This window comes from Hyperolius riggenbachi, chromosome 3 (genome assembly GCF_040937935.1).
Source record: "Hyperolius riggenbachi isolate aHypRig1 chromosome 3, aHypRig1.pri, whole genome shotgun sequence".
NCBI classification, from domain to species: Eukaryota; Metazoa; Chordata; class Amphibia; order Anura; family Hyperoliidae; genus Hyperolius; species Hyperolius riggenbachi.
Genome location: NC_090648.1, coordinates 427,051,779 through 427,073,123, shown reverse-complemented (window position 1 = coordinate 427,073,123; position 21,345 = coordinate 427,051,779). Strand labels below are relative to the sequence as shown.

General features: G+C 47.5%; 1 protein-coding gene across 1 annotated transcript; it reads left to right on the top strand.

Moving 5' to 3' along the window:
* The first annotated feature begins 1,562 nt into the window (after window positions 1-1,562).
* Window positions 1,563-18,554, top strand: LOC137562372 (uncharacterized). The gene is made up of 5 exons (XM_068273710.1): window positions 1,563-1,583; window positions 9,976-11,269; window positions 14,091-14,148; window positions 18,116-18,252; window positions 18,493-18,554. Exons 1-5 carry the CDS (start codon window positions 1,572-1,574, stop codon window positions 18,552-18,554), a joined length of 1,563 nt encoding a protein of 520 aa, XP_068129811.1. The 5' UTR covers window positions 1,563-1,571.
* Window positions 18,555-21,345: the final 2,791 nt, after the last annotated feature.

The following is a 21,345-nucleotide window of genomic DNA, read 5'->3' as shown; positions in this document are numbered from 1 at the left end:
ATCTAATAGTCGATATTGACGCATTAGTGCTCTAAATTTACGAAAACTGCGATCATGTGTGGATGCTGTAGTGGCGCCTATGGGTAAGTGGCGATCTTTTACAGTAGAGAAAGCTAAATTAAAATCTCCACCACTCAATAAGGTACCAGTGGCAACTCGATTAACTTTTTTTTTTTTTTTTTTTAGAAATGTAGTTAGAAAGGAAATCTGACGGACGTTGGCTACCTTATAGTATAAATATATACTTAATGAATCCAGCCCATTGTCCTGGAAATCCAAAAGAGTTGCACTTGCAGCAATCAATACAGAGCAGACCAAGTCTAAAACAATGACTGCTTAATTAGCTCACAAAAAAGTACCTGACATTCCTTGTTATTCAAGCAACCTCTGTTATTTTAATCAGTGGTGCCCATTTAGGTTAAATGACCATTCATTCCTGTTTAAAGCGGATCCGAGGTGTAAAAATTACTATAAAAAGTCATTTGTCTGCCATGAGAGCTGCCATGTTCGGCTTGTAATCATTACACAGGCAATCTTATCTTTATCCCCACACCTCAGACTGTGCAAACTCCACTCCCATACACTCCCCTCTCCCTCCCCTTGCCTCCGAAATCCTGTGCATGCTCAGTGTGTGCTGGGACTCTGCTGTGTGAAAGGAAGCAGGGTATTGGAACACAAACTGTGGAAGAAGACAGGCATAACTGCAGATATAGCAGTTCCTGGATTTACACAGATAAATACACACACACACACTGTAGAAGACCTCAGTTCAGAGATATATATATTTATTGTACTTATAAAGCGCCAAAATATTATGCAGCACTGGACCTCAAATATGAACAAATTACATGGTGAATATCAATCATTTCTTGATATCCTATTTTTTAACTTCTACAGTTCCTATTGTTAGGAACAAGAAACTATGACACACGCACGCACGCACGCACGCACGCACACACACACACACACACACGGGCAAGAGGGGGCAGAGCCCCCTCAAATAGACTTCTTGCCCCCTCAAATATGCTGCTGCTTCCTGGTCCGTGGAATGCAGTCACATCTCCTCTATCTCCGCTGTGCTGTGTGTGGTAGTGTTGTCCGGATCATGAACGATTCGGATCTTTGATCCGAATCTATTTTGTGAGTCGAATCATCCGAATCATCAAAATGAGTGATTCGGATTGCAAAAGGGGTGGGGCCATGAGCGACACGCCCCCCTCTCAGCGGGCAGCGGGGTCCTGGAAGCAGAGCTGAGATGGGTCGCTCTGTTAGAGGGGACTCAGGGAAGCCAGCCTTGCAGGGACAGGTAGAGGGGACATGGGTGCCACTGCCAGATATGTGTAGAGCACACATACTGGCTGAAATGTGCTGCTCATTACAGGCTGTCTGTTCCGTAGTGCTGCACAGCGAACACATTGGAAACTTTTGGCTCAGCTCAGCACAGCTCAGTAACTTTGCAGGCACTGTGATTGCAGCGTAATATGATCCTCCTGCACTCACTCTAAACAGCTGCACTTATCTTTGGGGAATGCTTTCTTTCACTGTGTGACGTTTCCATTCAAGGTATACAGATGAACATGCAGGTGAAATACATGTAAAGCATATGATTGCAGCATGTGGGTATTGTGTGCAAACATTTATGCTCTCTGCTTCCCTCCTCCCTTCTCTGTCCACTCTCTGCCCTCTGTCCATCTTCTCCCCTTCTCTGTGTGTCCACCCCCCCCTCCCCTTCTCCTGTCCTGCTAGTCATTTCACCCCCGAATGCTTCCCTTGTAAAATGATCCGAGATTCGGATCAAAGATCCGGATCTTTTCAATGATCCGGATCTTTTCAATGATCCGATTCGAATCATCCGGATCATTGAAAAGATCCGAACTTCCCATCTCTAGTGTGTGGGGGCGGAGATAGAGACACTCAGTAGCCTGGTCGGGTATCACATGGGGCCAGGCAGCCAGTGAGAGAGGATTGAGACACTCTGCTCTCTCACTGGCTGCCCGGCCCCATGTGATCCCGGCCAGCCAGCCACAAGTATCTGTATCTGAATGAGAGCGATGGGCGTGCCACGCTGGGGAGACATGAAGGAAAAGAGGCAAGTGATTTACGTCTCCAGTCCCAGCCGCCCAGCTCTCTGCATACACAGGACACAGCCTGTCAGACTGTGCCTGTGTGCTGCTGATGGATGCTATTTGTGAATAGTGTACGAGTCCCCTGACCTCCCACACTCATACCTCCCAACATTTTAAACTAGGAAACCGGGACACTGGCCACACCCCCATCAGACGCCTACCATCGTTTTTTGAAGATTTTTTTTTAAATTTATATTTATGCCCTTATATATTTTTTTTTTACTAAACATACCCTCATACACCCTGCCCGTGGGTGGGGATGAGGGTAAGGGTGCCCATGGGTGGGGAGGAGGGTCAGGATGGGTGCCACTGCAAAAAAAAAAATGATCGAGGCGCCAGCCGCGCCTATATGGTATGCGGGATGCGGCCATAGCATTATTACCTCCCTCCCTCCTTCCCTTGAGATCTGCCCCCCTGTGTCCCCGTTAGCAGAGTGCGCAGCGAGCGGAGCGGGCTGTCATTACCTGCGTCCATGCATGGGTACCGATGTCTGCATCCAGCTTCCTGCTTCCTGTGACGTCACAGGAAGCAGATTGAAGCTGGACATCGGTACCCAGGCATGGACGCAGGTAATGACAGCCCGCTCCGCTCGCTGCGCACTCTGCTAACGGGGACACAGGGGGGCAGATCTCAAGGGAAGGAGGGAGGAAGGTAATAATGCTATGGCTGCATCCCGCATACCATATAGGCGCGGCTGGCGCCTCGATCATTTTTTTTTTACTCGCTGCCCACTGCCGCCCGGGACTTGGGGGGCTCATACCGTGACAGCGGGAGAGCCCCCCCAAATCGTGACAGTCCCGACGAGATCGGGACGGTTGGGCCCTATGCACACTGACCTGAGGACCTGTGCCCACATTACTGTGATGATTGGCGGGCAGGGGATACTCTTTTATCACTAACTGATTCCTATCTGCAGCTCAGGGAGCAGGAACAATCTGCACAGAGGTCAGGTATACTCTGTGTAATGGCTCACCCCCCTTCTTTTCACTATTCAGTCTCACTGACTGACCTGCCCTCTGCTCTTTTATCTGCTCTGCTCACTTCAGCCTGCATTTTCTTTTAACCCTTTCACTGCCTGTCCTAGCTTCTTAAGCTTTGTGTTTCCTAATTTAATTATTTATGTACCGTGTTATCAAAGCGCTATAGCTTATACAATTTAAAACCTAATAAAATTGTCCCAGCGGAGTGCGCTACCACAAGATCCGGCAAGACCTTAATGCTTATTCACAATCGTTTAAGCGCACATCCTATCCAATATAAAAGTCCACAAAAAACACTATTCAGGAGTTCCTCAAAGCTGTTCTTATATACAGTATCTTGCTCTCTTCTATCACCGTCACCATGGACACCCAACAGTAAGCAGACTCACCAGATGTATTGGCCACTGCTAGACTGGCCAACCATGCACAAATCCAGGAGCCTCAGTACTTCAGGATCCTGGTACTGCTGTGATGCTGTCCGTTCAGACCACCATCCTCCTCCCCATAATCCTTGCATTGTACCTCAAAGAAACAGCCTCCATAGCGTAATTCCGTAAAAAGCTTAAAACTTTAATATTAAAATTGCACTCACATGCTCCAGGTTGTATTGCACATTTAGAGTTTTACGGGCTCTCCCCCGTTGCCTGGCAAGGCACAGCTTGTGTTGGGTCCTCACGTTCCCCTTCCACTCAGCCTGCAGACACCACCGCCTTCACCGGCCGCTCACTTCCTGGTATGTCCAACCTCCCGCCCGATCGATTTCGTCACTCCCTCGTGACTCATCAGGGGCACGGGGGCTGGACTCATTACCAGGGTTTTTATATCCTTTAGTGTGAGGGTAATTACCTCTCCCTCCTCTTCAATCCGCGTCATGACGTACGCTTGGTCACATTCAGTTTTTCGCTTCCGCCCTTACTGCATGCGTCATTACTTCCGCGTTCGGGCACCATTGTCCGCGTCATCCGTCCGCGTCGCATACGTCAATACGTACGCATTACACTCATTGTCAGGCTGCTCTAATTGGCTGCCTATTTCCGCGTCACATGCGTCATGACGTACGCGTTAGTTTTAACTGGTCTGCACGCTGATTGGTGTTCCCTTTTCCCACTTCCTATCTCCAGGACCTCCCCATCCCATCCCAGTTAACCCCTCATGTAGGTGCATTCCACACTCAGGGCAACTGTATATGAGCCTTAGGCTCATATACAGTTGCCCTGAGTGTGGAATGCACCTACATGAGGGGTTAACTGGGATGGGATGGGGAGGTCCTGGAGATAGGAAGTGGGAAAAGGGAACACCAATCAGCGTGCAGACCAGTTAAAACTAACGCGTACGTCATGACGCATGTGACGCGGAAATAGGCAGCCAATTAGAGCAGCCTGACAATGAGTGTAATGCGTACGTATTGACGTATGCGACGCGGACGGATGACGCGGACAATGGTGCCCGAACGCGGAAGTAATGACGCATGCAGTAAGGGCGGAAGCGAAAAACTGAATGTGACCAAGCGTACGTCATGACGCGTATGACGCGGATTGAAGAGGAGGGAGAGGTAATTACCCTCACACTAAAGGATATAAAAACCCTGGTAATGAGTCCAGCCCCCGTGCCCCTGATGAGTCACGAGGGAGTGACGAAATCGATCGGGCGGGAGGTTGGACATACCAGGAAGTGAGCGGCCGGTGAAGGCGGTGGTGTCTGCAGGCTGAGTGGAAGGGGAACGTGAGGACCCAACACAAGCTGTGCCTTGCCAGGCAACGGGGGAGAGCCCGTGAAACTCTAAATGTGCAATACAACCTGGAGCATGTGAGTGCAATTTTAATATTAAAGTTTTAAGCTTTTTACGGAATTACGCTATGGAGGCTGTTTCTTTGAGGTACAATGCAAGGATTATGGGGAGGAGGATGGTGGTCTGAACGGACAGCATCACAGCAGTACCAGGATCCTGAAGTACTGAGGCTCCTGGATTTGTGCATGGTTGGCCAGTCTAGCAGTGGCCAATACATCTGGTGAGTCTGCTTACTGTTGGGTGTCCATGGTGACAGTGATAGAACAGAGCAAGATACTGTATATAAGAACAGCTTTGAGGAACTCCTGAATAGTGTTTTTTGTGGACTTTTATATTGGATAGGATGTGCGCTTAAACGATTGTGAATAATTTAATTATTTGTAGCTGCTGCTGGTCTCCTATTAAGAATGTCTTAAAGTGTGCCAGAGATGATTGACAGTGTTGTATACATACCTGGGGCTTCCTCCAGCCCCATGCGCACAGATCACTCCCACGACGCCGTCCTCTGCTGCCTGCTGCCTGCTGCTGCGGTATTGGGTCCCGTTAGTTCTGCCAGTCTACCCAAGAGAAGTGCGCCCTCTACGTATTTCTTCGGTGGTCGCTGGAGAGATACGTAAAGAGCGCAGTTCCTCTTGCGCAGACTGGCTGAACTAACGTGACCCAATACCGGAGCTGCAGGCAGCGGAGGACGGCGGCGTGGGAGCGATCTGTGTGCATGGGGCTGGAGAAAGACCTGGGTATGTATAAAACAGTATCAATCATCTCTGGTTTCCTTTAAGGGTGCCATACATCAGCAACTTGGCAGTGTATTTTTGGTGAAATGCTGTCAGATCACATATATTTTTGGGGGATGCACTACAGCAGAGCTCAAACTATTCAGACCTTTAACACCACTGCTAAAGTCATGTATATTTGGCCCCACCCATGACCACACCCACAGTCTGCTGCATGACCACGCCCATTTTTCGGCGCAGGGTTTTTTTATGCCCCCTGCAAATTTCTGTCTGCCCCCTTATATGTGCCTGTCTAGAACCGGCCCTGCTGGACGTTAGTTTACAGACAATCTTTAGGGGTGACATACAGCAATATGACAATACAGGAATTCAAGAAAAACCAGATCACACAGCACAGTATGAGTACAAGGTAATGCTTAGTCAGTAACTGGATGGGCGCATGGAGATTAGGCAAGTCGAGTTCACTCAAATGCATAGCATGGGTGCACAGCAATGGAGGTGCATGATCAGGTAGAACACAAAAGCGCGGAGGGGGATCAGTGAATAATGGCGCACAGAGCCTATGCATAAAAATGGCGCCGCATTAAAAAGATACGCTTATCGCTATTTATCGTTAGTACTGCATAATAATGGCGCACAGGGAAAAAAAGAAGAAAAACGGCACACACTAACGTTATTTATCAATAGTGGCACACACTAACGTCATTTATCAATAGCGCCCTACATAAGCCAAACTGCAGACCTTATTTAACTGCAAAACGGTGAATGGATTTAATGTAACACTGTCAAGGTTAGGGTTAGGCACCACTGGGAGGGGGGGGGGGGTCTTAGGGTTAGGCACCACCAGGGGGGTCTTATGGTTAGGCACCACCAGGGGGGTGGTTAGGGTTAGGCACCACCAGGGGGGGTCTAGGGGTTAGGTACAGGGAGGGTTCTGTGTGAGAGTAGGGTTAGGTATAGTTACAGTACAATATACACCACCAGGGGGGTGGTCAGGGTTAGGCACCACCAGGGGGGTGGTTAGGGTTAGGCACCACCAGGGGGGTGGTTAGGCACCACCAGGGGGTGGTTAGGGTTAGGCACCACCAGGGGGGTGGTTAGGGTTAGGCACCACCAGGGGGGTGGTTAGGGTTAGGCACCACCAGGGGGGTGGTTAGGGTTAGGCACCACCAGGGGGGTTTATGGGTTAGGGATAGGTACAGAGAGGGTTCTGTGTGTTAACGCTAAATAACAATAAGGCTTTAACGTTAAATAGCGATAAGCGGCAAACGGATTAGCGGCAACACTGTGCGCCATTATTCACAGGCGCCATTTTCAGATGGAATCCAGGGAGGACCCTGCCCAAACGCTTACAATCTAGAGGGAGAGGTAGGGACATGAAAGGTAGGGGACCAGAGTTCGGCTGCAGGTTTAGAGCACTCGTGAGGAGTGATAGGCCAAATCGTTCAGGTAATATATATATATATATATATATATATATATATATATATATATATAATATATATATATAGTCTGATCTGAGGTCTGCTTACACTTTAGTGCAAAATAGATCCACAATCAGGTCCCATGATTCAAAGCTGCATGGGACCTGACGCTGCGGCGTTAGGAGATCTAAGGGGGCGTGGCTTAGTCAGTAAAATCTAAATTGGTCATTATTAGCAATAAAAAATTTTTTCAGAAGGTTCACCATACAATTAATGTTATGTAAGGAGCTCATTACTGATGAATGCAAAAGTTCTTCTCGGATCCACTTTAAATGAAACTAGCAGCTGCAAGAATTGCATAAAGCACATTCTGCTTCAATAGCTCCTTGGTGTCAGGACTCACTGATATAGGTTTCAGGTACACACTGTATGCAAATGCGGCCGACTAGCTAACACTTCCAAAGAGTGACCTAACCACACACACTGACTCTTTGTAAGTAGATTTTGCATACAATGTGAGACCTGAATATATACCAGCAATCCTCTGTGAGACAGGCAACAAGGCACAAGTAGTATATGAGTAGAACTGGTAATAGTCAACTGAATCTTATTGACAGCAGAAATCCAGAAGATAGCAGGAGATGTTAATAACACGAAAGTCCAGAACAAATAGCTTATTGGTATGCAGATTCCAGGACCAGGAGAATAGACCAGGAGGTTGTTATTCCTATAATGATGTGCTTATGGGTATGTAGATTCCAGGGCAGGATGAGTTAAAGTCCAGAACACAGGAGTACGATATAAATGTCACGGTACAGAAGGGCTAGGCAGAAATCAAGGTCAGGCAATCCAATGGTCAGGGCAGGCAGCAAACAGGCAGAATCCAATAACAGGCAGTTGGTCAGGGCAGGCAGCAAACAGGCAGAGTCCAGTAACAAGCAGTAAGTCAAAGTCCAGTAACAAGCAGTAAGTCAAAGTCCAGAAAAGCAATCCATAAGTTTTCAAATGGCACCCAGCAGTAGCATACGCTAACACGGGCAAAGTCAAAGCGCACTCAGTCAGTAACCTTAAATATATCAAGCAACCAATCAGTGGCCGGCCACATGCACACAACAGCCAATCACACACAGGCATTAATCTAGTTTAAATATCAGTTGAGAGAGAGATCAGCTGACACAGGTGTCAATACATGTCAACTGGTAATCAGTGCTAACCAGCAAAACATCCTGACAGTGACTCAGCTATAGCACAGTAGCAAGAGCACTGCCTCCAACATGAGAGACCAGGGTTCAATCCCAGGCAGGGTCAGCATCCACATATTATTATTTATTACATAAACCCCTGCCTAATTGTCAGCTGACTCTACCTCTGTCTCCACCTCAGACCATAGAGAGGAGCGATCCCTTACACTTGGTGCTCCCTCAAGCAGCTGTCACCTTACACATGTGCCTGGTTTCTCTATGCCTTAAAATGGCCCTAGTTTCTAATCGAGTTGCAAGTCATGTGTTTGTAGAAAACACTGCAGGTTGGGTAGGGTGTGGGTAATAAAAGTAGATATAAGTCAAGTCTCTGTTTCTGGCGATTATCAGTTTTTCATAGCAGCTGATTTCAGAACATTTACAGTATTTTCTAACCAGGGCCAGCGCTGCCATAGAGGCAAAGAGGGGGGGGGGGGGGGGATTGCCCCAGGTCCCCGAGCTCTGCAGGGGCTGCTGACCCTGCTAAATGCTGCTTGTTGCATAGTCACATTGCTCCCTGGGGGTCCTGCATGTGTAGCAGCAGTAGCAATTACTCACCTGTCCCGGTGTTATGTCTGATCGTGCTGCCCGGAAGCTGACTTCCTCACTGAGTTACATGCATGCTCAGTGGGAACTTAAAGAGACACTGAAGCGAAAAAAAAATTATGATATTATGATTTGTATGTGTAGTACAGCTAAGAAATAAAACATTAAGATCAGATACATCAGTCTAATTGTTTCCAGTACAGGAAGAGTTGAGAAACTCCAGTTGTTATCTCTATGCAAACAAGCCATTAAGCTCTCCGACTAAGGTAGTCGTGGAGAGGGCTGTTATCTGACTTTTATTATCTCAACTGTTCCTGGACTATTTACTTTTCCTCTGCTAGAGGAGAGGTCATTAGTTCACAGCCTGCTCTGAAAGACTCATTTTGAATGCTGAGTGTTGTGTAATCTGCATATATTAGAGAATGATGCAATGCTAGAAAAAACACTATATACCTGAAAATAAAAGTATGAGAATATTTTCTTTGCTGCTAATCTTCTAGTAATTATTCATAGTACACAACCAATTCATTACATCATATATTTTTTTTCGCTTCAGTGTCTCTTTAAATATTATTCCCCCAAATATCTCCACTTCCACACCTCCTACACTCCCCAATTTTTCAGGGTAGAGAGGGGATCCCCCAAATTACCTCTGTGCCAAATTGCAGCCCCCAAGCCCTGCTGGTTTCAGATATAGATTACAGAAACCTATCTCAGTGGGGCTCGAGGGCTGCAATTTAGCACATAGGTAGTCTGGGGAGATGTGAAAATTTGGGGAGTGTAGGAGGCCTGGAAGCGGAGATATTTGGGGTGTTTGTCGCAGCAGCACAATTAAACAGGAAATGGCCGCACAGGCTCCTACTGCACATGCGTGGCAGTGCAAGTTTAAAGGCAGCAGGATCAGACACATCACCAGCGGGTGGTGGCTGCACAGTCCGTGCACTCTGCATGGTCTGGGCAGGGGGCCCACCGCTTCAGTTTGCCTCAGGGCCCCTCAAGCTGGCCCTGTTTCTAACATGGATGCTGCTCCCGCTCTCAATTTCGGCAGACTCCAACTTGCTCTCAAGCTTCTCTCAATTACCTGTCAATTGATTCTAATAGTCATGTGATTTCTGCTTTATTTTTTCTCCTTCTATAGATGGCATCTGCTGATCCAAGAGAGGAGTTCCTGTACTGTTCCATCTGTCTGGAGATTTTCACTGATCCTGTAACACTACCATGTGGGGACAATTTCTGCGGGGACTGTATTGACAATGTGATGAATACACAGGAGGAATCTGGAGGATATTCCTGCCCGAAATGCGGAGAAATGTTTTTGGGACAACCTAAACTCAAGAAGAATGTAGTTCTGTGCAAAATAGTGGATGGTTTCTTATCTGCTTACTCTGAGCATGAGGACTATGAGGTATTCTGCACTTACTGCATTGACTCTTCCGTGCCTGCTGTAAAGTACTGTGCCTTGTGTGACGCTTCTCTTTGTGACAAACACATGGAAGTCCACAGCAAGTCACCTGAACATGTCTTAAGTGATCCCACAACTTTTGCAGAGCTTGAGGAATGTGACACCTATGATGAATACTATGACTGTAGTGGGGAGGATGGCTGTACCTGTGAGTCCTGCAGTTGGGATGCAGAGACCGAATGCTACAGTGAGGAGGAGCAGGAAACACCAAATGACATGCTTGAAAAGGGAGAGGAGCCATCTCCTTTCAAAAGCATAAGCAAATACATGGAAGAAGTCCCAGAGAAGGGAAATATGTCTGGGCAGGATGAGAAAATCCCTGCCTCCAGTGTGGACTGGAAGCAGTTCATGGATGAGCAGTTACAGAAGAAACGTCACCTTGAAGAGATGTGTAATAAGACAAGTCAATTAAGTGTCTCACAACACAGAGACACAGGGGGCTCTTGCAACATGAAAGCAGAGACGGATGAACATAGACCGATGCATGAAAAACATTTTAATTTCATAAATTTTGTGAATTTATCACATTGGGGAGGAGGAGGAGTAAGAGGATGTAGAAGAGTAAGAATACGTAGAAGAGGTGGTAGTAGGGGTGGATGCAGAGGAAGAGGGATGGAAGGAGCAGCAGGTGGAAGAGCACAAGAGCATGAGGGACGAGGAGAAGGTGGAAGGGGGGTAAGAAGAAGAGCAGGAATAGATGGAGTAGCTGGAAGAAGAGGAGGAGGAAGACGAGTAAGTGGGAGGCAGGAAGGGCAAGGAGAAGCAAGTTTCGGAAGAGGCAGAAGTAGAGGAGGTGGAGGGGAAGGAAGTGGAAGAGGAGAATGGCAAAGAGGAAGAGGAAAAGAGAGTTTTGAAACAAGATGTAGTAGAAGAGGAATAGGAAGAGCTGGTGGTGGAAGAGGAGATGGACAAGGAGAAAGAGGAAGTGTCCACAGAGGAGCAGGAAGAGAAGGAGTAAAGGGAGGGGGAGGTGAAAGAGGAAGAGGGGGAAGAGGTGGAGGAGGGGGAAGAGGTGGAGGAGGGGGTGGTGGAGGAGGAGGAGTCGGAAGAGGAGGGGGAGGGGGGAGAGGAGGGGGAGGGGGAAGAGGAGGCAGAGGGGGAGGACAAGGAAGCAGAGGAGGAGGAAGAAGATGAAGACACATTACCAGTGGCGTAGCAATAGGGGGTGCAGAGGTAGCAACCGCATCGGGGCCCTTGGGCCAGAGGGGCCCCGAAGGGCTCTCCCTCATCTACATTATTACCTCTCTATTGGTCCTGTGCTCATAATAATCATTTCTATAGATGCTGTGAATAGTAGTAATCACTAACAAACTGTTTCCCAGCCTCTTCTTGCACCTCTGACACTGTAGTTGCTATTGGCAGGTTTTGGCATGCCGTATCAATTGTTATGTATAGAGTGCTTGGGGGGCCCCATGTAAAACTTGCATCTGCGCCCACAGCTCCTTAGCTACGCCACTGCACATTACAAGGGGTATTATTTTTTTAATGTAATCTTTTACAAGGGGTATTTGATATAATTTCAGAGTAAATAGAAGAATCTGTATAAAGTGGAACTAAACTCAGAGTTTCCTTTTGGATTAGCCACGGCATGATAACCTTTATAAACAAAAGTTTCTTCGTTAGAATTCATGGAAAGCCTAAAAAAGTTTACAAGTTGGTTTCACTTTACAGGGAGTACTGAAATGGTTAGCTTCAGTGTTTACTGTATGGGGAGAGCTGCCTTGGCAGAGACTGTTCAGTCTACTTACAGCTGCTGATAAGAATGAATTAGATACTTTGTTCTGGCCAAACCAGCAAAGGAACACAGAGAAGTGGATTTCTTCTGCAACTGTATGTGGAATAAAGACTTTTCATTGTGTGCTCTACAAGAGTTTGGGTCTGCTTTAACCTCCTTAGCGGTAACCCCGTGTGTGACACGGGGTAAGCCGCCGGAGGGTGCCGCTCAGGCCCTACTGGGCCGATTTAAATAATTTTTTTTTTGCCGGACGCAGCTAGCACTTTGCTAGCTGCGCCAGCACCCCGGTCGCCGCCGCCGCGCGCCCGATCGCCGCTATCCGGTGCGGCGCCCCCCACCCCCCCCCCCAGACCCCGTGCGCTGCCTGGCCAATCAGTGCCAGGCAGCGCCGAGGGTTGGATCTGGAGTCCCAATGACGTCCCGACGTCGGTGACGTCATCCCGCCCCGTCGCCATGGCGACGGGGGAAGCCCTCCAGGAAATCCCGTTCTTTGAACGGGATTTCCTGATCGGAGATCGCCGAAGGCGATCGAAGCGGGCGGGGGGATGCCGCTGAGCAGCGGCTATCATGTAGCGAGCCCTGGGCTCGCTAAATGATTTAAAAAAAAAAAACATTTAAAAAAAACTGCTGCGCTGCCCCCTGGCGGTATTTTTCATACCGCCAAGGGGGTTAAGGGAAATTGCAGACTTATTACTGGAACACAGTTTGCAAAAATCAGTTTTGTGTCTAAAGAGTGATTACAGAGGGCTAATTCATGTATATTGGGACTCTAAATACATCCCTGCAATAATTAAGTAAGAACAAAGAATACATAAAAATATATGATTACAATTATGCAAAACTTTAAAGGACCACTACCGCGAATCATTTTATTTTCAGCAATCCCACAGTAGATATAACAAGTATATAGAAGTCTTGCTGTGTCTTTTTTTTTTTTTGTGATGGCCGTTTAATCTCCCATATATCACTGTAATCTGTGTCCGTCAGTCCCTGACATCACTCTGATGGACTTTTGTAACTAGCAGTCACAGCAGGGGGAGCCTTGACAAGGTTTTGGGGAAAAAAAACATGGTTTAGCCCTGCTTTCTCAACTGTTAAAAACTGTACTGCACAAGCTCACCTGAATCTTCCCCATCATGACTCATTACAGCTGAAGGACCCTCCCTTCCCCCCCGCACTCTGGCATTCCATAGGCTTTGAGGGAGGCAGCTGTCAGCGCACACTCTGCTGCGCAATGAGCCGCTCTCCCTCTCCATCCTTATGCCGTTGTTTGCTAGTGATGACGTGCGGCTAATGAGCTGCTCTGCCGGTGTCATGTCAGCTATTGCAGCCTCTCAGATTTTGCAGCCCCGCATGCGCAGTAGGAGCCTGCGCCCCATTACATTGTGCAGCCAGGTGTGAAACGTCCTAAATCTCCGCTTCCGCACCACGTACACCCCGGAAATTTTCAGGGGAGGGAGGGGACCCCCACATCTAGCTCTGTGCCGAATTGCAGCCCCCGAGCCCCGCTGGTTCCCGAGACTGATTGCAGCAAACCTATCTCGGGAACTACTGGGGCTAGGGGGCTGCAATTCGACACAGAGCTGGATCTGGGGGTCCCCTCCCTCCCCTGAACATTTCGGGAGTGTACGTGGTGCGGAAGCGGAGATATTTCAGCTAAATAATGTCTAACTTCCCACTGAGCATGCGCGATACTCAGTGAGGAAGGCTGCTTCCGGGCTGCAATATCTGACATTACACCGTCTATCGCCACAGCTCATAAAGCCCGACGTCATCAGGGGCAGAGCCGCGGCGATAGATGGCAGAGCGGCTCATTAGCCGCACGTCATCTGACAACTCTTCTAAAAGCTGGCTGACTGGGCTAGTCGCAGGCTACTGCGCATGCATGGCCCTGGCCACGCATCTCCTGGATTGCGCTCCCAGGGCCAGGTGCATTTTGCCTATGCATAGTTCAATTTTTATGAACTGCCCAAGTGCAGAGCATTCCCAGCCACAGGCGTGGGATCCGGAGGCGCACAGTCTGCAGCTGTTAGAAGAGCTTTTCTGCTTATTGAAGCAGCACAGAATGACAGCCAGGAACCAGGAGAACTTCAGGGGGCTGGAAGAATCCCCAGGTAAGATAAACTGGCATCCTTTATTTCACTTAAAGAGACACTAAAGTGTCATAAAAATCATCTTTTTATTTAAAAAATGTATTTAACATGCTAGCCTACCTAAAGTGCCGCATCCCCGTGGCTGTAATCTAACTAAATCCCCCCTAACTCCCCCTTCCTCTCCCCCGCAAAATCCACAACTTTCTTGGTCGTGGATTTTGCTGCTGTTGGAGGCAGAGCTTTCAGCTGCACCTGCGTTCATGCGCGTCAATCCGTGGCGTATCTCCGCCTCTCCCCTGCCCCTCTCAGTGGAGGAAGACTGAGAGGGACGGGGGAGAGGCAGCGTTCCGGCGCTGACAGACGTGCTGAGAGGCAGGGCTGCAGCTGAAAGCTCTGCCTCTCATGGAAGCGCTCCCCGGATTGCCCCCCGGGGAGTTAGGGGGGATTTAGTTAGATTACAGCCACAGGGATGCGGCGTTTTAGGTAGGGCTAGCATGTTAAACACATTTTTTAAATAAAAAGATGATTTTTATGAGACTTCAGAGTCTCTTTAAAGTGGATCAGAGATAAACATTTACTCATTGGATAATTGTGTTCCTTTCATATAGTTTATATGGCATTCCTCAAGCCAAATACTTTTTTTTGTTTTGTTTTAATACTCTTATGCCCTATAAAATAAACAAGCCTCGCCCACAGCTTTCCAGAGAGCCTTGGCACTCAGTCCCAGGTAGCAAGGGCTTATGGGAGCTCAGTCTGGGAAGGAGTAGGTTACTAGCCAGAGATTTCAGAGGCAGACGGGAGGAGGGAGAAGGAGGGGGGAGTGAAATTTTCCACAGGCTGAGAGCTGGAGAAGCTATCAGCTTGCCTCAGTGTAGTGTGACAAACAGAACATGGCCGCTCTCATTGTATCACAGCAATAAATAAGCATAAACGTTTGAAGCTGTTTGCAGCTAGATTTGCTGTGTAAACTATCTAAACTTTAGATAAGATATATAGACAAGTTACTTGTTATAATTACTTTTTCATCTCGGATCCGCTTTAAGTATTTTTTTTTTAAAGCACACTGAAGCGAGAGGGATATTTATTTCCTTTTAAATAAAGCAGATTGCCTGGCTGTCCTGCAGACACTCTGCCTGTAATACTTTAATCATAGACCCTGAACAAGCATGCAGATTACATGTTTTTAACTGAACTCTGACTGGATTAGACACTATAAATACCAGAAGGCTCAGCAGGGCTGCCAGGCAACTGGTATAGTTTAGAAGGAAACAAATATGCCATTCCCCATATACCTCTCACTTCAGGTTCCATTTAAAGGACCACTCCAGCGAAATAATTAAGCATTAAAAATCTGACAGAACTGTCAGATATCAACACGCAGTATACATACTTCAGGGGGTACATTTATTGGGGTCTGGTTGTGCTTGAACTTATTGCAGTCAGTTAATTGTAGTACATTAAGAAATTTTACAAATACTGTATACATAATATATAAACATGAATATATATATATTTCCAGGTAATTAAAAACATGAATACACTAGTGAGATCTCACATCAGGAAGTTACATGTGTATGCTGTAATTTGCATGTAGTACAGGCTAAGGCCTGGGACCCACTACAAAGCGCAAATCGCTATTGCAATCGCTAGCAATTTGCGGTAGTTCTTTGCAAGCAATTTTGGGAGTGACTTCCCTGCTCCTATACAATAGGTTAGAATGGAAACACTCCCTAAATGCTGCATGTCCTGCGATTTCGATTTGCCTAAATGCTCTAGTGCATACATGTCAAACTCCGCCCTCGGGCCAAATCTGGCCCTCAGGCCCAAGTGGTTTCCCCACTTTGCATTATGTTTGGCCCACTCTAGAGCACCAGGACAGCTATATTGGAGGTGATGCCCTAGAACACCAGGAAAGCCATATGGGGGAAGTAGGAGGAAAGCACTTAACACCAGGGAACTGCATAAAGGTTATAGGGGGCATTAGACACCTGTAAATTTTATAAGGGAGGAAGGTGGCCATTACACATTAAAAGAGTCATCAGGCGATTATAAGGTAAATAAGTGCTACTTACCCAGGACTTCCTCCAGCCCCAAGCTCCCAGCATGTCCCTCGCTGCAGCTCCACAGTGAGCAGTTCGCCTGTGAAGCTTCCCAATCCCCAGCGATGACATCAGGCTGACCTGGAGGTGATTGACAGCACGTCATCGGCAGGGATCGGGCGGCAGTGGTGGCGAACGGCTCACCACGGAGCTGCAGCGAGGGACATGCTGGGAGCTTGGGGCTGGAGGAAGCCCCAGGTAAGTAGCACTTATTTTCTTTATAATCGCCTGATGATTCATTTAAGGTTGGCCCACGACTAGGTCCCAGTTTTCGGCCCACTTTGTATTTGAGATCGACACCCCTGCTCTAGTGGAATCTGTCCCATCTATTTACATGGGCAGAACGTTTAGGGAAATCAGTAGCGATTAAAAGTGATCCCTAAATGCTAAAAAAAAACGCTCTAGTGGATCACAGGAGCCTATAGGCATAGATGTCCTGGCTCCCTAGACTTCTCTCTCCATGAACCTACAAAAACCTAGCCGAACCACACTAAGTGTTTTGGCTGGCCTAGCTGTCACTCCTCCCTTATTTACCTTGTCCGGCGTAGATATCTACAGGTGCCCCTTATGGTGGCCACTAATGATCCAATCTTTTTCATCCAATTTTACCAAATCTATGTAGCAGAATGGTAAACTAAGTGAATACATTGAATGGATAATTTAGGCAGTTCCCTTATATTACATAGAAATGGTAAGATTGGATGAAAAAGATTGGATCATTAGTGGCCACCATTAGTGTTAGGTAACCATAGCTATCCTCAGTGTTAAGTAGCTAGAGGTGCCCTCAGGTGAAGGTAGATCTCATCAGCGGGATGCTGAGAGACGGGTTCAGTAACCTCTCATTTACACTCACCTCGGGACTCTGCACGGGGAAGAAGAGAAGGAGGCACTCAGGGAGGGGACAGTGCCGCCCTGTCTACAGTGCCTTATGGTAAATCCGGCCCTGGTCCCACCCATAAGAAACACTGTAGATCACAAGTCTCATGCAGCTTCCAGAGGACTAACTATGGGGGGGCAGCACCTAAAATCAGAGGGCGGGCCCTCAGTTGTGGGGGGCTCCATCTCCTTACCCTTCTGCCTAGCCGCGTAACTAAGGAGCTTTGGGCCCCAGTGCAAGTTTTACATTGGACCCCCCAAGCATTTTGTACATAACAATTCTTGTAGCAATACAACACCTGGACATCCACAGTATGAAAAGTGTAAGCAAAGGAGGGGAACAGTTCAAAGCATATATAGAAGTGATTCATTGCCAGCAGAGCACTACTGAAAAGCTAAAACTGCAGGTGAGGAAGGGCACCTACTGGGCGCTGGTGCAGTCACAACCCTATTGCTATGCCACTACTCCTGCCCACCAATACAGGAGTCTATCCTCAAGAGCAATTGTTGTACTTCGTATATGACCCATAGCGATGTGCCCCATACTGTATGGGGTCAGCAAGAGAAGAGGGGGTGTAAACTCTGGGATGCTACATGTGCTACACCTTTTTCAGAGTGTATTTGTTGAAATCATTGTATGAGCTTTCATAAATGGGGAAAGCAATATGGACCATTCAAAATCTGGTTTAAAACACACTGAAGTGATATTAGGATCGCTCTGCATTATTCTGCAGAGGGTGGCTCACCAGATTTGAGCAAACCTGTAGCAATGCATTTTGTGTCCAATAGCCATTTTACATATGAATTGAGAGGGGTGGTCATTGACCATGTCCCTAAACAAAGGTGGATAATGTGTAAACATATTTAAAAAAAAAATTACAGAGCCTCAGAAGAAGCTCGTCTGAGCGAAACAGCTGTCAGGCGGACCGCTGCTCCCACACTGCCCCACAGCAAGCACCAGAAGGGTATGTCGTTTATCCATACATATGTAATGCTTATGGATCTTTCTGCAGGATCAGCAATATAGATACAATAAAGGAAAACTTCTGCTTTAAACTTCAGTTGCAGGGCCAGATCACTATCATCTGCCTGAGACCAGATCTGCAGTGGGAGCTCAGCGGTGTCTCCACCGTTGCTGAGAATTGCATAGGTGAGTGTAGGTATCATTTTCAGTGATCTTCTGTGTTATTTCAGTGCTTGCACTTTGAGCCCTCCTCTTTAATTATTCACAGGAGAACACATGAGATTTTAGGCGCATGCTGGTATCAGCCACCATATGCTAGACTGCCGCTTACCACATCTCCTGCCTCTGTGTCATATGCTGGCTTGGTTTTAACATCTGTTGATTAGTGTTTTTGATTGTGTGTTTCTTTAACTTTTTTTTATGCAGGTTCGTTTTTCAAGATGTGTGATAACAGGAACACCAAGGTTGCCATCTGCTTTTCTTGTTAAAGTTTCCGAGGACAAATCTAAGACAGTGCTACTATCCTTATGGACAGACTGAAATCCGACAGCTTATTATTCTTAGCGGTGATTTCGTCATATCCTTAAGCCTGAGACAAAAGGGTTGAAAAGTTATCTCCCTCGCCGCCGTCCTCCACCTCCTGGATCCTCCAGTAGATGACCCGTTATCTTCGGCCACACACGTATGCCCGACTGCGCTCCTGTCGCTGGGAGTGTTCTGCGCCTGCGCAGTACTAAAGGGCAAACACAGTACACTCCCAGCCGCGGGGGCACGATGGGAGACTACGCGGGGCAGACTGCGCCTACGCTGACTAACCCAGACTGGCCGAAGATAAGGGATCATCAAACTAAGCATCCATGAGGCAGAGGATGGTGGCGAGGGAGCGATCTGTGTGGAGGGGGGTAGAGGAAGCTCCCAGGTATGTATAAAACTTTTCAACTGATTCCTCTCAGGTACATGTCAAGATTACTGTATGAGTGTTCACTCCCTTCCTGCCTGACCTGCTTACTTCTTGTCAATGGTCAATGGAAATACTTATCTAGACTCACTTCTCAGTGTTATGACTTGCTAAAACAAATGTTCTTACTTCACATTAGTCATAGATTGCAGGGCTCAAGCACCCTTCAGTTGCAAAACAATGCAACCAAATGGAAACATTCATGCCACAGGAATCAGTGGTTGACACGGTTACCGTCCATTTAAAAAAACAAAACACTGCTGTAACGAATGAGGAATTATCTCCGTGGTCAGCGCACAACATGTGCGCTGACACTGCGGAAACCCTCCACAAGCGTTTGGATAAGGGAACCCAGCGTTGGTGCAAATGCACCTGTAGAGAGGAATTCCAACCGGCAGATGGAGCTGTGGAGTACAGAGCAACTCGGTCTCTGTACAACCAAAGATGCCAGATGGAGATTGTACGAAGTGAAGCAATACAGGGCAAGATAGCCCCTAGTGAGAGAGAGTGAGCACAGAGACAGAATGCATGTATGTCCACCAATCTAGTGGCCACCCAGCGATGGTTGACATACAACAGCGAAGACCAAAGTGAGAAAGCAATCGCAAGAATGGCGATTGCTAGCAGAGACACAAGACGGAGTAAAGACAGAACATAGAATGAATAAAGACAGAACCAATAACAAACTGCAATCCAACACGAAGGAACAGACAGGACTAGCTAAGCACCACACCACACAATAGCGACAGCGTGTTCACGGCACGGTCACCGCACGTTAAGCGCAACAGTGACAAAACGTACCAACCCTGACTAACTAATGAAACACGGAAAATGAAAATAAACAGAGAACGCAAACGCTTGCTAATCGGTTGCCTCACCCAGACAACAGCAATCGTTCGATTCAGACAAGACAGACAGAAGGAGTAACCAGTAGCAACCGCAGCTAAAGTTAAACTCCAAGGTTCAGACAAGAGAGATCCACCGCCTCTGACGCTAGGGCGAATGCAATCTAGGAACAAGACAGAGCGATTCTCTGTCAGCCACCGCTGGCGACAGTACCATCGCACGGACAAGACAGACAGAAGGAGTAACCAGTAGCAACCGCAGCTCTGGCTTACACTCCAAGACAGAGTACAGAAGGATCCACCGCCTCTACCGCTAGGGCGAATGCAATCCAAACAGACAAGACAGAGCTAGGCAATACAGATAATAAACCACCTGACTGTGCTAGAAGGAATGCTAGTGCACTCCCAGGGATAACTACTCTAAGACAATATTAGCAAACAATATCAGAGGACTGAAACTCAAGGTAAGTCCAGCAGAACCAAAACTTTATGACCAGCCGGGAATTCTGGGAGGAAATGGCATTTATACTGCAAGCCTTCAAAGGAAGCAAATAAGCAATTTGCATGACAAGTGGATGCAAATCCTTCACCAGAACAGCAAGTCTGAAACTTGCAGAATGAAAACAGGTCTCCTTTCCAGGGACCTGCAGCATGCAGACCTGAAAAATGGTCAAAAAGCTGCCTGCCTGTGCAGGCAGCAGAGCAAATCATTACAGCTGCATGTAGCGCCAAGGGACGCCTACTTCTGGCTCAGATGCACATGCAGTGGTCGCTACAAGCGTTGTGCGCCCTGCACAGAAACAGGAGCAGCTGACAAGCAGTAAAGTGCGCTGCAGTCACTCGTTTTGTAAAAGAGCCCTACACCTTTCAGTATCTGTTGCAATACAATTAGATCAGTGAATACAGCTGTGACAAACAGTAGAAAAAGGTGTGTAGACACACTAAACTAAACTCATGCGAGGTGACTGATGTGGCTGAGAATTGTGCGTGCGCACAGGAGTTGCCCAAGCTCGTTGAAAGATCCAGAAGTCTGGATTTTTAATTGACAGTGGACCCTGAACGCATTATTCCCCTCCTTACTCCTCTTTCCGGACACCACTCTGTTGTGTGCAGCGCCCGGCATCTCCCTCCCGTCGACATAGAAACAGTACTCTATAGCAGAGACAGGCGTCTGTACAGCACTCTGTCTCCAGAGGCATTGAGTCCTGATCCCTCTGAGCGGCAATCATTGTGCGTGTGTACCCACTAAACGATAGGTATGCAGAGAAAGCAATGGAATACACTCCTACTAAGCGCTCATTTAAGATCTGTTATTTTCTCCCAAATATTCTGTATTTACCCCCATATAGAAAAAAGGGAAGCAGTGGTAGAAATACACTGGGAAATTGGCTATACACAGTGGATGACGTGAGAACACCTGATGTGTGCATACTCATTATGAGTCAGTGACTCCATGCGCCTGGTTTATATGGGTCC

Bases quoted from the DNA above. Each gene is read 5' to 3' on its own strand.
- LOC137562372 (XM_068273710.1), top strand. The intron at 11,270-14,090 runs GTGAAAGAGGAA...TGCTTATTGAAG, and splicing joins AGGAGTAAAGGGAGGGGGAG to CAGCACAGAATGACAGCCAG. The intron at 18,253-18,492 runs GTGAGTGTAGGT...TTTTTTATGCAG, and splicing joins CGTTGCTGAGAATTGCATAG to GTTCGTTTTTCAAGATGTGT.